The sequence below is a fragment of the Aedes aegypti genome, chromosome 2, assembly GCF_002204515.2.
Source record: "Aedes aegypti strain LVP_AGWG chromosome 2, AaegL5.0 Primary Assembly, whole genome shotgun sequence".
Taxonomy (NCBI): Eukaryota; Metazoa; Arthropoda; class Insecta; order Diptera; family Culicidae; genus Aedes; species Aedes aegypti.
Genome location: NC_035108.1, coordinates 355,491,889 through 355,507,347, shown reverse-complemented (window position 1 = coordinate 355,507,347; position 15,459 = coordinate 355,491,889). Strand labels below are relative to the sequence as shown.

General features: G+C 36.1%; 1 protein-coding gene across 3 annotated transcripts in view; it reads left to right on the top strand.

Annotated features, from left to right (window-relative positions):
• LOC5563856 (receptor-type tyrosine-protein phosphatase kappa) overlaps window positions 1–15,459 on the top strand; it is a 516,995-nt gene that overhangs the window by 486,543 nt on the left and 14,993 nt on the right. For all 3 annotated transcript variants that reach the window (XM_021846357.1, XM_021846358.1, XM_021846356.1), the window contains 5 exons: window positions 13,363–13,529; window positions 13,899–14,034; window positions 14,109–14,358; window positions 15,060–15,136; window positions 15,264–15,395. In XM_021846357.1, coding sequence (XP_021702049.1) covers window positions 13,363–13,529; window positions 13,899–14,034; window positions 14,109–14,358; window positions 15,060–15,136; window positions 15,264–15,395 — 762 coding nt within the window. The remainder of the gene's footprint in view (window positions 1–13,362; window positions 13,530–13,898; window positions 14,035–14,108; window positions 14,359–15,059; window positions 15,137–15,263; window positions 15,396–15,459) is intronic.

The window sequence follows — 15,459 nt, the reverse complement described above, 5'->3', positions numbered from 1 at the left end:
CTCTTTATTTGAAACCTTCAAGTAGACATGTTGTCACGATGAGAGGGGTTCCAATAAATTGGTCAGATGAAGTTAAGTATCTAGGGCTCATGCTAGATAAGAATTTAACTTTCAAAAATCACATTGAGGGCATTCAAGCCAAATGTAATAAATAAGTAAAATGTCTCTATCCCCTTATTAATAGAAAATCAAAACTTTGTCTTAAGAACAAGCTTTTGATATTCAAACAAATTCTCAGGCCAGCCATGTTGTATGCTGTACCAATATGGACTAGCTGTTGTAATACCAGGAAGAAAGCTCTGCAGAGAATTCAAAATAAAATTCTGAAAATGATTCTGAGGCTTCCTCCCTGGTATAGTACCAATGAGTTACATAGAATATCCAATGTTGAAACATTGGAACAAATGTCAAATAAAATAATAAATAATTTCAGTCAAAAATCGTTACAATCTTCTATTGCCACGATTAATGCGTTATATGTTTAGGTTAAGTTAGGTTAAGTATATTCAAAGCGTTTTTTTTTCTCTTATAAACAGGTGAAATCTACTCACCTGTAAAAAATCTGAACTGCTACGGCAAATGAAATGTAATATGTTGTTAACAAAATGTTAATTAAATCTTAAATTTGTTTTACCAAATTAGGATGATAGTGTTGTCTAATAACACAGAACACCTAGATATAAGAAATGAATGTAATGTTTGGAATGATACTAATAAAGAAATAAAAAAAAAACTTCCGAGAGCAGAAACAGCACGAGGGTACGATGCGCACTGAGTTCATAATGAATCGTTAGACGAATTTTCAACTGCAATTAGTGATTATCTTTAAGACTGCAATCTGAAAATTTTTAAGACAGATTGCAGAAATGATCAGATTCTCTTCCAAAAAAAAAACTATCAAAGCTAGCCCGTTTTACGGTACCAACATTTTAGATGGTCCTTACAGAAATAGTTTGCGAAGTAGGTACGTGATGACATTCTAGAGGGCCAACGAATTAATGCACAGAACCAAACTATAGAGTATGTGAGCCGATATCCTTGCCGGACTTAAAGTTCCCATGTACAAGACAAAGCACCGAAAGAGTGAAAGTTTTCTTTTCTCACACCTACCTATGTAGTACGAACATGTGGAGTTGAGTCGCCCACAGCTTTGTCTCGTTCTCGAAGATTTTGCAACTCATATTCTCTGGGAAAAGTTTTGTTTCACACCGGGGGCACACCATCTTGAGTGGAGTCGAGAACTATGAAGAAATTGCCTTACAAGTTTATCTTATATGACAGAGACTCACCCTTACTTTGCTTTAGCGTTCACGTGAATAAATAATAAACGATTCATCGCCCGACTCAGTTGGGGAATGCACTAATGATGAGAAGTTTCTAGGTAATTTAGTGCTCTACTATGGTACAACAGTATATTGTCAATCTTATAAATAATGGTAAAATCTGATCGTCGTCATAAAATAAACCCTGAACGATAAAGATAAAATCGAAAATTGCTTAGCCAACATCAAATCTCCAACAACAGTTGACCGAAGGAGGATTATCATCGGACAAAAATTTTCTGATAATTTTTGTCCGATGCTTTATGTAAGAATATTGGTACAAATTTTAGTGACACCTTCTTTACCAATGCTAAATCATGTTTTCGGCAAAAAATGCTTCCGTAGTCTCATTTTGTTGAAAACCCTGTATTTTATCCTAGCCTATCGTATTTTACGTAAAATGCAGGAAAACCATTTCGTCGATCGCCCTAAAGCTCTAGAAATTCTTGATGTTTTACGAAAGGTGCGTATTAGAGTGGTTCAAAAAATCGTTTTTGCTCCACACCGCTCATTCGATTCTAGATCAAATTCTGAGTGTCCTCCCAAAATTTGAGCTCAATTGGATGAAAACTGAGACCGCACAAGCCCTTTAAAGTTTATATGGGAATTACTATGAGAATAGCGACCAATTCATTCAATCGGTCATAGTGTTTGCTCATGTGATCTTGGGGATTAGAGCTACGTTGATACTGTGAGATACATTCATCAGCTACAACTTTGCCGAAGACCGTTTTTAAATCGGACGCCTCAGTAATTAGTTATTGATTTATATCCAGTCACAAATTCTTCAGCAGTGCTCTTTTAACTCCTGAACAGGCAACATTGCTGCAACATGCTGCTGCACTGGCGCGAAACATAGCACGCACAAATCCTTGCTACTATGTTTTACTGCATATATCCAGTGATGCCTGCAGAACAGCCCAATTATTATAGCCAAAGATGCATGTGTATCTCTCCCCGATGATATGGACAAACCATCCATGATTGTGTAATGATTCCCCAATAATATAAGCCATCGATCGATAGAACCTGCTTGATCGCCAAACAGTATTAGGGCGCTTGAAACCTCCTTCCTTTTGGCTGTCTTGGTAGTGTCATTCTCAAAACACACCCAAGCCGTTCCCATAGGGGACGTTAGCCACAAGGAAGTGACGTTTCAAGTAATACTGTTTCATATGGTATGCCCTCTTCAACATCTAATCCAATTTCTCTCGCCGTTCCCTTACGGTACCTATCCATCTAGTATTCATTGCTTTCTTCTCCACGCTCCCTCTTACTTCGAGCAAAATAGACCGATATGCCGATAAATAAATTCAAAATAAAAATTATCACGGTCGATACCTTTGTATGTAAAATATCTTTAACGTGAATGAATTCTAATATGTTTTAAATTAAGCATCATTTCCTACATACACTCACACAATGTGACCAGCTCATGGTGGTATGCCGTATTTTATATAATGGAAATTTCACTTCAGAAAAGCTCATACGAACGCTTTGTATTCTTCTTTCTGAATCAAATCAGTAATATTTTACGTATGCGGCATAGTTTTCTTATCAGAATAGGAATTCCTAGAAATGGATACACACGGCAGTATAGGCTGTATTCATGTGCTTATACGCGCAAAAGTCTTGAAAGAGGGTTCGCTATAACATGATTAACAGTAAATGGCTTATATAGCCTTAATGTGGTATCAAACTCATCGTGATACAAGTTTTGTGCAGTCACTAATCTACTCATATGCAATACGCACATCATATTTGGGGTTTGATGTGCCTGGTTTTGAATAAAAGGGCTGGATTACTTCGAATCGACATTACGTCATCACTCCAATTCTTTGTCATAAGATAAATAATAAATGTGGCGAAGATAAAAAATCGATCCGACGTAATCCCGCACTTTCATTCACGACTTTGTACTTATAGAGGGCAATAGACCCAACAATTTCAATATCCAACATGGACACATACATTTTAGTATCGTAAAACGAGGTATCTTTGATAATGCGGGTAACTGTGATAGTGCGGGTTCCGCGACGTACTAAAAGAAATAACAAAAATTAGGTTATTCAAACGAATGCGAAAGTAAGGAGTATCAGTGTGACACTTCATCTCGGAGCTGTTTTCGTACCAATCGAGAGTATTTGAGGCTTTTTATTCGAATATTAAAAAATGATGAGATATTAGCACTTTCAAAACGCTCACAAAAATATGTTTTACTATCACTATTTCATGAAACTATAAAAAGTTCGGTACGTATGCTTGATGGCCTAGCTATAGTAGAACATGAATCCGGTATCAAACCTCATAACGAAAAACAGTTTTACAATTCGGAATCATTTTTGTAATCAAAGTCACAAAATCATTTCATTCGATTTATACTTATTCATGTTCCAAAAAAGATTGATTTATGGTGAATTCAATGTCGAAACATGATTATCGACAGATATCTATTAAGAGATATAATTTTATACCCATTATTATCAACTTATAATGGTGTTTGTCATGTTTGTTTTGACTGAAAACACTTTTAAAAGTGTTTTTTTGTTCAATAAATTTTGTATTTTTATTTTTAAAATCTAATCCAGTGTCTCTATTAACATTCTCCAATCCAATTCAAACTGTGATGATGTGAAGCAATAGTTTGTTGTGGATTTGCATGTGCTTATCTACTCATCGAACCGTTATGCAATCTTTCATGTACAATCGATAACTCACATACCAGTGCTTGTTTTATAAATAAAAAATAAAATATTAGATTTTCTCTCAAAACACTATCTAAGTTATCCCGTTTTATGGTATGTATTTAGTTTTAAGTATGTGAATGTAACTAAGGATACGTTAATGATGTGAAGTTTTAGCAAACGCACCCTCGTACTCATTCAAGAAATATAAGACTATCATAGTTTTTTTTTATTTTCACATCTTACATTTTCTGTATAAACCTTGTATATGTAACGATATTTTACAATATTTGTATGCATTCTAGTTTTGGATATAGACACACCGTATACAGGTTTGCGTAAAATCTTCCTCCATCTTTCAATCTAAACAAATGTGAATACCAAGACCAGCTAGAGTAAAAATACGATACAAAATCGAAACAGTACATTGCCCTATATAATTGTATGGCTATTTATTTTAATAGCTGTATATAATTATATAATTGTCTGCTATCTTAATAAAGCTTCATGATCAATAACGAACTCCAATGATTTCAATTATTCAGTAGGATTGGAAACATTGATGGAAATTTGATAAGTTGTAGTATGTTTAACTTAATAAATTTATGTAAAAATGCGATGTCGTTTATAAACGGCATACCACCATGGGCTGGTCACATTGTGTGAATGTAGGTAGAAATTATGCTTAATTCAAAACGTCTTGTAATCAATTCGTGTTCAAGGTATATCAAATAAGTCTTAGAGCTATTGCAATGCATCAAAATTAGTGTAACTCTAATATTCTCCTATGAACTCATATATGTGAGAAGGGTAAAATACAAAAATTGACTTTTTTCAATTTTTCGCCGATGAAAGAATTTTTAATTTTAATATTCCGCAAGCTTTTTTTGACTATCAAGGCTAACTTTTAGTGAAAAAAGATCGGAGGTTCATGCAAGTTCGATAATATGTGTGTTCCAGCACACCGTGTGATATCATGATTCCAGCGTGTTTTCGTCTTAACGTAACGCAACACACGCGTTAGGTTTTTGTAGCTGATTGCTCGGAATCATGATTCAAATGCCAAAAATGCTGAGTCGCGCATCCGTTTATGATCGACAAAATAAAAAAAAGTTAAAAATAGCATACATTGAGATTCGAGCAAAGAACCTTCCGAATGTGAGCCACGTACTCTACCACTCAACCACTTCGTCATCTTGAATTAAGAGTGATCGATACGAATGAGATGAAGCAAAGTGCGCCGCTTAGTGTTTTCACACTGGATGTTACGCTTATGAGGAATCATGATTATGACTCCAGGAACCATGATTTGTGATCCTGATATTATGACCTAACCAATTTATGAATTTCATGATTTGTAAATCATGGTGTGGGGATCAGATTTTTATCCGTGTAGTACTGCTTCCACCTTCGATCACCTCACGTCCGTCCATCAAGATCCTTCCATCCTAAGCGGTTGAAAGAAGTAGCGGAGGAATGGATCATTAAAATAACCAAAACGGCCGCTATGGAAAGCATAGATAGCGCCACCGTAGCCTTGTGTGTTTGACAGAACTGCAATGCTGTCACAATGTTAAATCCCATATACAGTGGCGCCTTTGTTTTGATGCGGTGAGCACTGACAAAAACAACCTTCAATGATCCATTGATCTCCCACATATCAACTCTGCCAACTAACAACCAGGTTCGATTTAGTGGAACCAAAAAAAGAATCTACACGGGTCTCACCATGGAGAATTCAAAAGCAGAGATTTTACATGCTTAAAATTAGTAAATGGTTTATTACTTACATGTTAGTTCATACTTAATCCTAGTGTGAAGTGGGCGTCATTGTAATGGTGTATCCCTCGGCGGCTGCACAAAACGGGTCTGCCCGGACAGACAAGGGTTAACCACCGGCGCCAAACCGGCATCTCCATCGCTGACCACGCCATGCACAGAAGCAACACTGAGCCACCGTATCCATGGGTTTTGGAGTGAAAAGAAAGGCCTAGATGGACACATATTGAGGGCACTTTAGATCACTCGCAGGGTAATTGAATTTTGGGATGAATTTTTAGAAATTGCGATCCTCTCTGATCTTACCGATCTCTAATAATCTCAACCACATTACTCCATCATTTTGCTCGTTCGCATAAATGAAATCATTCCACTAGGTCCACTAGGTGGAGACTTCGAGCCCAGAATGAAGCACATCTACTTTCGCACTTTTAAAATGCCACAAAATAACTATTTGGCTACCGTCACTCAGGCTATCTACGCTGTAAAACGAGGATTCTACCTCTTGCCTGCTTAACACTTAACTGACTACTGATGGATACATCTTTTTGCGACGACTCTATGACCCAGCTCAGTTTATGTTCGTGTACCACATCTCATCGGTGGGTGGCGATAACGAGAGACGAATGATCTAATCGAGAGATGGGATGCTGCGAGAGTGTATCGGCAAGTGATGAGGGTTACTGGTAGGGTTTTTATGGGTAGTTTATCAGTACAGATACCGTTGGATTCTCTTATAGATATGATCGTAACGATCGGCCTTATGTGCTCACCATCTGTGTTCTATATTTTTGTTGGAGAGGCATGGAGAATTGGCTCTTTTGTAACTGTGGTCAGCTATTGAACTCGGCTGACCAGATGATGTGTTCTGTTGTGTACATTGTAAGTGTAGTGATTTACATATGGTAAGGGATCTATACTTCCATTCCATATGGTGGACTTAGTGGCATCATTTAGAACCACACGCGAGGGCGGTAGTAGTGGATACGCAGGTTACAGCCTTTCCAGGATGCTTTTAGCTTTTCGTAGAACTTTTCGCGAGGAAATAACTAAAGGGAATTAATGGGATTTTTTAAGGTATCATTAGCGGATTCTTTAGACATTTTTTAGCAGTAAGCTTGGAGAATTGGTTAAAAATTCTTTGAGTTCGTTATAAAGAGATTTTTTGCAAACACATTTGCAAAAGTTTATGATTAACTTTTTGTATATTGTAAAGCTATACTGTGACAAATTTCTTTTCGCATATACCCGAGAAAATTTTTGGGATAATCTTTATAGGCATTCTTAGACCAATTACTGACAAGGGAAGCTCACGATGGTATTACACGAACTATTTTTATTAGACTATACATGTCGAAACATGAAAACCCCCAAAGCCTTTCGGATAATGGAGCGGTGGTGCAGCCATGAGTGGCTCTGAAAGGGTCAATTTTATATATTTTATATATAATATTATTGAGTTAATTTAAAATTTGAAAAAAAAAAGATTTTTATTCGTATTTATCGTAATGGTGATGAACAGATTCTTCTTGGCATACTTTTCCAATAAAACCAATTTTTTGTGTTAATGTTCCGTTCAATTCTTAACATTCTCATGTCCTCCATAGAATCCGAGATAAACAAAAATACTTGTCATTAGTGCAGAAAAAAAGGACTTGTGAAAGGCACAGTTGAACAATGTTGTAGATATGGAGATACAAAATTGTATGAAATGAAGAATAGCAAAATATACTGGGATATTAATCAGTATGGTAGCCAGAAAGAACACCAAAGCAGATTGTTTTTTACGCAATTTATTTACCGATTTTTCAATTGAAAATTTATTTATTTTTGTATTTTCTGGATTTATTATGAATTTAACGTTTATAGTTTGTATGCTTGTATTATTTATAGTCACAACAGAATGATTTAATCAAAAGAAGAAACAAATGAAATATAAGAAGACTTATGTCACTAATAATGCCGATCGAACGTCAAGTTGTTATACTAATTCCAATAGAAAACATTGAAATAGGGGACGGACCTGGTGTAGTGGTTAGAACACACGCCTCTCACGCCGAGGACCTGGGATCGAATCCCATCCCCGAGATAGTCACTAAAAAAAAAAAAATTTCAGTGACGTCTTCCTTCGGAAGGGAAGTAAAGCCGTTGGTCCCGAGATGAACTAGCCCAGGGCTAAAAATCTCGTTAATAAAGATAGAATAGAATAGAAAACACTGAAGAATTCTCCAAATTACATAATGCATTAGAAATAAACATGGCTAATTACTAAAACTTTCAATTTTTTCAAATTTGTGTGAGATGCATTTAATTGCTTGCACCGTAGCATTATTTCATGTGTCTCTCAGACGTACCTTGTATTTTCCCAAGTGATTTGTTAAGTAAAATAGCCTCGTCAATATCTCGCAGATTGGCTTTGACCGCTACCGCCTTAAATGAATTCTGATGCACTTTTTTCCTCTTGAAAGCAATGTATATTGTTGGAAAACTCCTGTAATTTGATTCCAAATATTATTTTAAACACGCGGATACGTTACAAATATATTTACAAATGTTGAAAGAATATTTTAATTTGGTCTATTGTTTTTAATTCGACTGTATGAAAATTGACCTTGTGTTATCCCATCTAGGGGATGACATTGGGTCACAGAAACTGAAATTGTTCTGCATGAGGAACCAAGCGAAAGAATCACTACTTAATAAAAATTATATAATAGACATTATATTAAATTTTTAAATAGTTTAAAATGTCGTTATTTGCAAGCTTTTTTGATGATATATTTTTTTGTTTTGATTTTAATATTTTTAAAGTTAGTTTTGCACAGAAATATTCACAATTTTTTTAGGTGTGATCAGCACTGTTGGAAAAGTCAGTACTAAAAAATCCACTGGTGCTAAACTTACATTCAACTTATATGCAAACGTATACACACAAACGTTTGTTAAGTATGTTGTTAAGTATAAAAAACTTAACTCGCTTTTCGAAAACACACCTTTTAACAAGCATAGTTTTTCAATCATAAAACCGTTTATTATCGGAATTACCGGTAAACGTGCTTATTTCAGGGGAAATTGAGTAAATTTAGGCTTATCATGCTGGTTTCTAAAACTTAACTTTCGAATTAAATCTCGCGTTGAGTGTCATACAGGCGTATCTGCAGTGATCGATTTCTCGTCGATTTTCTCTTTGCATTATTACACGAAATTCAATAGATTTTCATAACATTTTAAGGCGCAGTACGATGAAGGATGATGAATCAAAATAACTGTGGAAAACAGCCACTCAGCCAAGTCATAAGCTAAAGAGAAAATCGATGAATTGAAATCGATCACTGCAGTTACGCCCTTATGATACTGAACGCGAGAAATGGTCAAACATACGAGTTGTATAAATTTTGAGTTAGTCTGAATCAGGGGACCTAATTTTAGTAGATATTTTTTTTCCCTCATCATGTTTGATTAAATGATGATCAAATTCACCCCAGCGGACCGTTTTCAATTTTTAATATCTAAGCTAGTTTTGTGATATTTTGTTATTTTATGTGATTTCATAGAAAATCAATTACGTACGCTGATAGAGATCAATGAATTGCTGGTTTTGTCGAAATTATTATCTTAATTCACATGGTTAATTTAACAAAAAACTGTCACTTGTTTAACAAATAATCAAACAAAAAATTGTAATCCAGGGCAAGATTAAGGTACTGCAAAAATAAATTCTTTGCATGAAGAAATTTAGGAATTATTCCTGGAATATAATCGTACAGAATTCTTAAAGAAACAAAAATTATTGAACAACAAAAATTCTAGACCTTCCTGAGGAAGGCTCCAATTACGAGTCGAAATGTTGATAGTTGAATATTCTATTCTATTCCGCTTTCATTACGTTTGACCGAAAACCCCATAAAAGAGAGTTTTATAAACAAACCAACCGGTCGTGAAAGAGAAGAGTTGATGTCCTTCGTAGTGTTACGTTTCGGGCAATCAATTCAGAATAATCACGTGAAAGGGCACTACTGAGGTCGCTTGTCCCCTGCTTACTCAAATCTTCACTTAATTTTCTTTAAAAAATAACAATTTAAAAGACACGAATTTCGATCTTAAATAATAACAATATCACTTCAACCGAAGTGTGTATTTAAAGATGCATCATGATCGGCGCTAGAACATTTGTTCGAATGATATTTGGTCGAATGGACATTATTCGTAAGAAAAAAAATCCCTCTAAATCAGAGTGTCTCAAGCAGTGGTCCGCGGACTCCTTGAAGATTATTTAGGGGGTCCACGATGCCGTTATGAATATGTGTCTAGTTTCTTGGGTTTGCCGACAGAATATGAGAAATTTAGTGATTCGCTTGTTTTGCAAAAGAGTATCATTACCGATTTGCAGATATTGTTAATTATTAGCATGCACTTTTAAAATGTTGCTTTTTCATTAGCGAAATGCTGATACAACACTTTCAATGAAATTCTGTCTATCAAAGATAACAAACTAAGTAAGTTTATCTCTCAGGCGTTGTTCAAGTATTTTACCAGGTCCAACATCAATGTGCAATTAGGGGCGTTCCTCAAGGAGATTATAAACCAATTCCTAGCATATGTTCGACTTGACTGTAGTCAAATTTCTTCAGGAAACTTCGTTGTCAGCTTTTCGAATCGAAGAGATGTTCAACTAATATCTGTAGAAGTGATCCTTGGTAGATTTCAGCAAATATTATGAACGGATGTTTGACAAGGTTTTTTAAGAGTTACTAGTACTTTTTTAACGTTCGATGATTGATTCTTGAGAAGTCTTTAGCGAACTTCTCAAAATATTTATAGCAGCTTTCACGTGGAGAATTTTTTATGGATACCTTATAATATTGTGAATTTCTGGTGAAAAGATTCGATCTGGTGATAAGTTTACGATTCTTTTGGTAATCTGCTGGCATTTTGTAAAAATATTTCAAAGTGTTCAACCTACAAGATTTTATGTTGGATTTCGGTCTGATTCTTAGTGGACTTTTCCAGATGATCATAAGAAAATTCTTGCATTATTTGTAGTGGATAACATACATAAATTTTAATGTGCATGCCAAAAGACTCATTCTAAAATTTTCGACTATTTTTATGACCATAATGGATGGTACTCAAGCTACTTCAAGCTACTGAGCCACTGGATAGCTTAGTTGGTAAGGCACTCATTTAGCATGTTGAGTTGTGGTTTCAAATCCCACCTGAGCATTGATTCCAAGCATATAAGTTGTCAGGGGTCCGCGAAATGTTTCTAGAACTTTTACGGGGTTCGCGGCTTCAAAAATGTTGGAAAGCACTGCTCTAAATCTTTTAGTTGCTCACGTATTGAAACATTAGACATTATTCAATTTATTATTCTTTCAAAATATATCGTTCTCTTCTTCCGACTTGTTTCCATTTGAGATCAGCTTCTTCCGACTCGCAGAATAAGCTTGAATAAAAAAGGAAACCACAAGTAACGTCAACAACGCAATTAAATTAAGGATTAGTCGATTTTGTGGGGGTATCTATGTAATCAACTATAATCCCAATATATCGTTCGTCATATATAAGAGGCTTTAAGTTTATTCAAGAAATTTCACCAGTACACAAAAGCAGATGTCTTGCACTATATCATGTTGTTCTAGCATATGCAACCTCCAGTAACAACACATACCATATATACATTCCCCTTTTAAATTACCGTAAAACGGGGTAACTTTGATAATGCGGGTAACTTTGATAGTGCGAGACCCACAACATACTAAACGAAATAACAAAGGTTCTGTTAATCAGTTAAGAAAAACGAATGCAAAAATAAAGAGTATTAGAATGGCACTTCATGTCAAAGCTATTTTCGTTGGAATCAAGTACATTTGAGTATTTATATGCAAATATTAAAAATTTACAAGATTTTAGCACACAAACAATCTATTCTACGAACACTATTTGATGAAGTCATGATAAGTTCGTCACTTATCCTTGACAGCCTAGTTATAGTAGAACATGAATTCGGTCTCAAATCTCTTAGCGAAAACCATTTGTACAAACTGGGACCATTTTTGTAATCTAAGTCAGAAATTCCCATATAGCGTTAAACGCCTAGCGGTATGCAACGCTTTATAAATGTTCCGTAATTCATTCAATTTTGTTCGATTTATACTCCGCTATCAAAGTTACCCCAAAACAGAAAACCGTCTTTCGATTATATGAAATTTATATATCCATTCAGATTAAATCTTTTGGCAATATATCAACTGAAATCGATAGTTAGGATACCAGTATTTGTTTTAAAAATATATATATTATAATTCTTTGAAAAAGCATGCATAAATATTCTAGTTTTCTTCGAAAAAAAAACTATCAAAGTTACCCCGTTTTACGGTACCCTATCACTGTGTATTAACATCAATAAATCACTATGTACGATAGTCTGGACAATCCCTATTTGACTATTTTTTTTACCAAATGTCCTTGCGATCAAATGTTATTTGCTTCTTAAAGCAATTAAATTCTTTCGACCAAATGTACATTCAACTAAACGTCATTCGACTAGAGTTGGCCTATTTTGAATCGATGTTCCAAAAATCGATGTTTTTATTCCGATTTTTTGAATCGATGTTATGGGTATTTCAAATCGCGTGAATCGACTTTTGATTCGATTTATTTTGTTAAACTTGGTGTATATGTCTTAACAAGCTGATGAAACAGAAATCAAATTTTGAACTAGCCTTGATGTAGTAAATCTGTTCTATTGAATTTCAAAACTGTTTTAATTTATGGATTTTGAAATTTAATTCAAATGTGTTTGGTCTCATTTCAAACTTCAGAAATTTCAATTCGAATTCGATTCGAATCGACTCAAATACATAGATTCAAAGGATTCGATTGAATCGATGAATCGATTCGGCAGTTCAAATCGATGTTATAGACGAATTTGCCCAACGATTAAATGTCATTCGACCAAATGTCATAGATTCATCATGATCAATCTATATTGATATATTTACAGTAAAAGCTCATATTGAAATATTTTTGCATTTCATAGATCTGCACAAAGTTTCTGTCAGCCATGTCACCAAACCTTGACATGAAACAAGGTTGTCTCGCTACTCATCCATTTCACTACAACAAATTTCTTACCTCATTAGCCAGAGCACGTAGTTCGTTCCTGTACACCAACGTTATCTGACGTGCAAAAGTCTACCTTTCAGCTACCCATCCCACTTCATCTTCCAACCTAAAATAAGCCAACCTTAATTCCCCGTGCTTAGTACCTATCCAACAACAATAACCCACACAACCTGGCTACATACATACCAACGGTATTGGACAATATATTCGCAACTTTTTCGATTTTCGATATAAAATGATCAAGTTTAGAGTATCATATTTCTGTTAACTATGGACCGATTTGAATAAAATGTTTACATTTCTTCAGAAATAACTTGGATTTCGTATGGAAAATCAAAATAGATTCAAATGCATTGTCCAATACCGTACCTACCATGTAACCCTATGCTAACTTTCCGTTCTTCTTATATGTATGTCTGTCCCGTGTCTGACACGGCAACTCGTTCCAGGTGGTGACGGAAGAGCGCTTCCTGCTGCAGTTCCACTACACCGAATGGCACTCACACACCTGCCCCTTCTCCAACGCGATCCTCGAGTTCCGACGGAGGGTCCGCTCCGTCGTGGGGACAATCATCAAGGCAAACAGCCAGGTTGGCCCGATGCTGGTGCATTGCAAGTGAGTTTCTTCGCTCGAAGCATCTGGTGCTCCCACAGAGGCTGGGCATTAGTGTTTTTTCAGAAGTTCTCAAAACTAGAAATACGTGTGCAGTTCTTAATTCAAATCGCATATATTAAATCTAGCGTAACATAAACATGGAGAAATTATAGATCGAAGATTGAGTACCATATAGAATAATCCTATTTCAAACCCATTCACTTTTGTACTAGTTTTATTCTTATTTTCGACGATAATTATAGTCTCTCAGCCCTTTGATTGAACGTGGTTTCAGTTAGAACCCTTCAGTTTGGTTTGTGGAATTTTCGAAAAATAAGTCTCACCCTACTGGACATATGGTTAAATGTATATTTCGCTTCGCATTCGCAGCGACGGAGGAGGACGGTCCGGAGTGTACCTGGCAATCGATGCCAACATGGAACTGGCCGAGGAAGAAGACTCGTTCCACGTGTTTGGTTATCTGAAAAAGTTGCGACAGTCGCGGAAAGGCCTTATCGAAAATGTGGTAAGTTTGCGCGAGAAGATTCCGCTCTTCAAGGTTGTCTTGTTTTAAACGACAACTTTCCTCGTGCTCCACAGGACCAATACAAGTTCGTATACGACACGCTGGAGGAGTTTGTGATTTGTGGCAACTCGTGGTTTCCGGTGAAGGAGCTGTCACAGCGGCTCAAGGAGAAAAGCCTTAAGGATAACGTTACGAAGATGAACTCCTACCAGAGGGAGTACGCTCAAATCTGCAAACAGACGCCCCGGTTCACCATCGGGGACTGCGCCGGTGGACATCGCGGAGACAACCGGGAGAAGAACCGCGATGTGCTCTGTGTGCCACGTAAGTACACCTGAACCTTTTTTTAATGTAATGCTCGGTATTAATTTGGTAAATTAATATCAAGTACACTACAAACAAAACATGTTTGACAAAGCGACTTTTTAAGGTTATACAAGAACTTCTTTGAGTATAGGCCTTCAAATCTACAAGCGTAATTTGTGATCTTTCGGAGGATTATAAACAAAAATGATACCTATACGGGCTTGTTCAATTATATTCTACCAAAACCTCGAGCGATTGTTTAAGGTTACCCAAGAACTATTTGGATTACTGGTCAACAGTTCTACAAGTATAACTAGCGACGTTTCAAAAACTTTCAAACTAGTTGCAAACTTCGTTGATCTCGAAACTTGATTGAGCTAGATTGGATATAAACTTTTTCATTAACGCCAGAAAGGTCACGGGTTATGCGTGTAGATTACGCCTGAATACGCCTCTGCGGAGTAAAAATGTAAAAGACTTGAGGTCAACGAAGTTAATGAACTGATAGTGAAATGTTAATTCAAAAAAGGGCCATTAACATTTCCTATAAAGCCCACTGAAGCTGTATTTGCCGTGTCAGCATCATCATTGAAACAGTACAATTCCACACTTCGCTACAAACTATAGCGTATCAGGGCGACGGTCCAAACTTTAATTAAATTATATGCGAGTGTTGTTAACGGCATCTTTTTCCCTGTTTCTCTTTCTCTTCTCAACAGCTGACAACTTCCGTCCTTACCTTACCTCGTTTCAGGGAAACTCATTTACCGACTACATTAACGCTGTATTTGTAGATGTAAGTACGGGAATGTTTCGCGCTCGAATCATTTCCCTTCAGAGGGGGGAGGAGAGTAGCAGAAGGTTCTTTAATTAAAACTGCTTTAAATACTGTCATGTCACGATGCCCTTGTTTTCATTCGCAGGGCTACACTAAGCCTAGAGAGTATATAGTTACCGAGTGGCCCTTACAGAAAACCTGCGGAGAATTCTGGTCCCTAGTTTACGATCACGAGTGCTCCGCAATCGTCGTCCTATGTCAACCACCTCCAAATTCGGTACGTTCAAAATTTCCATATCTCAAGCCCAGATCAATTCTCAAAATTCCCTTTCGAAAAACAG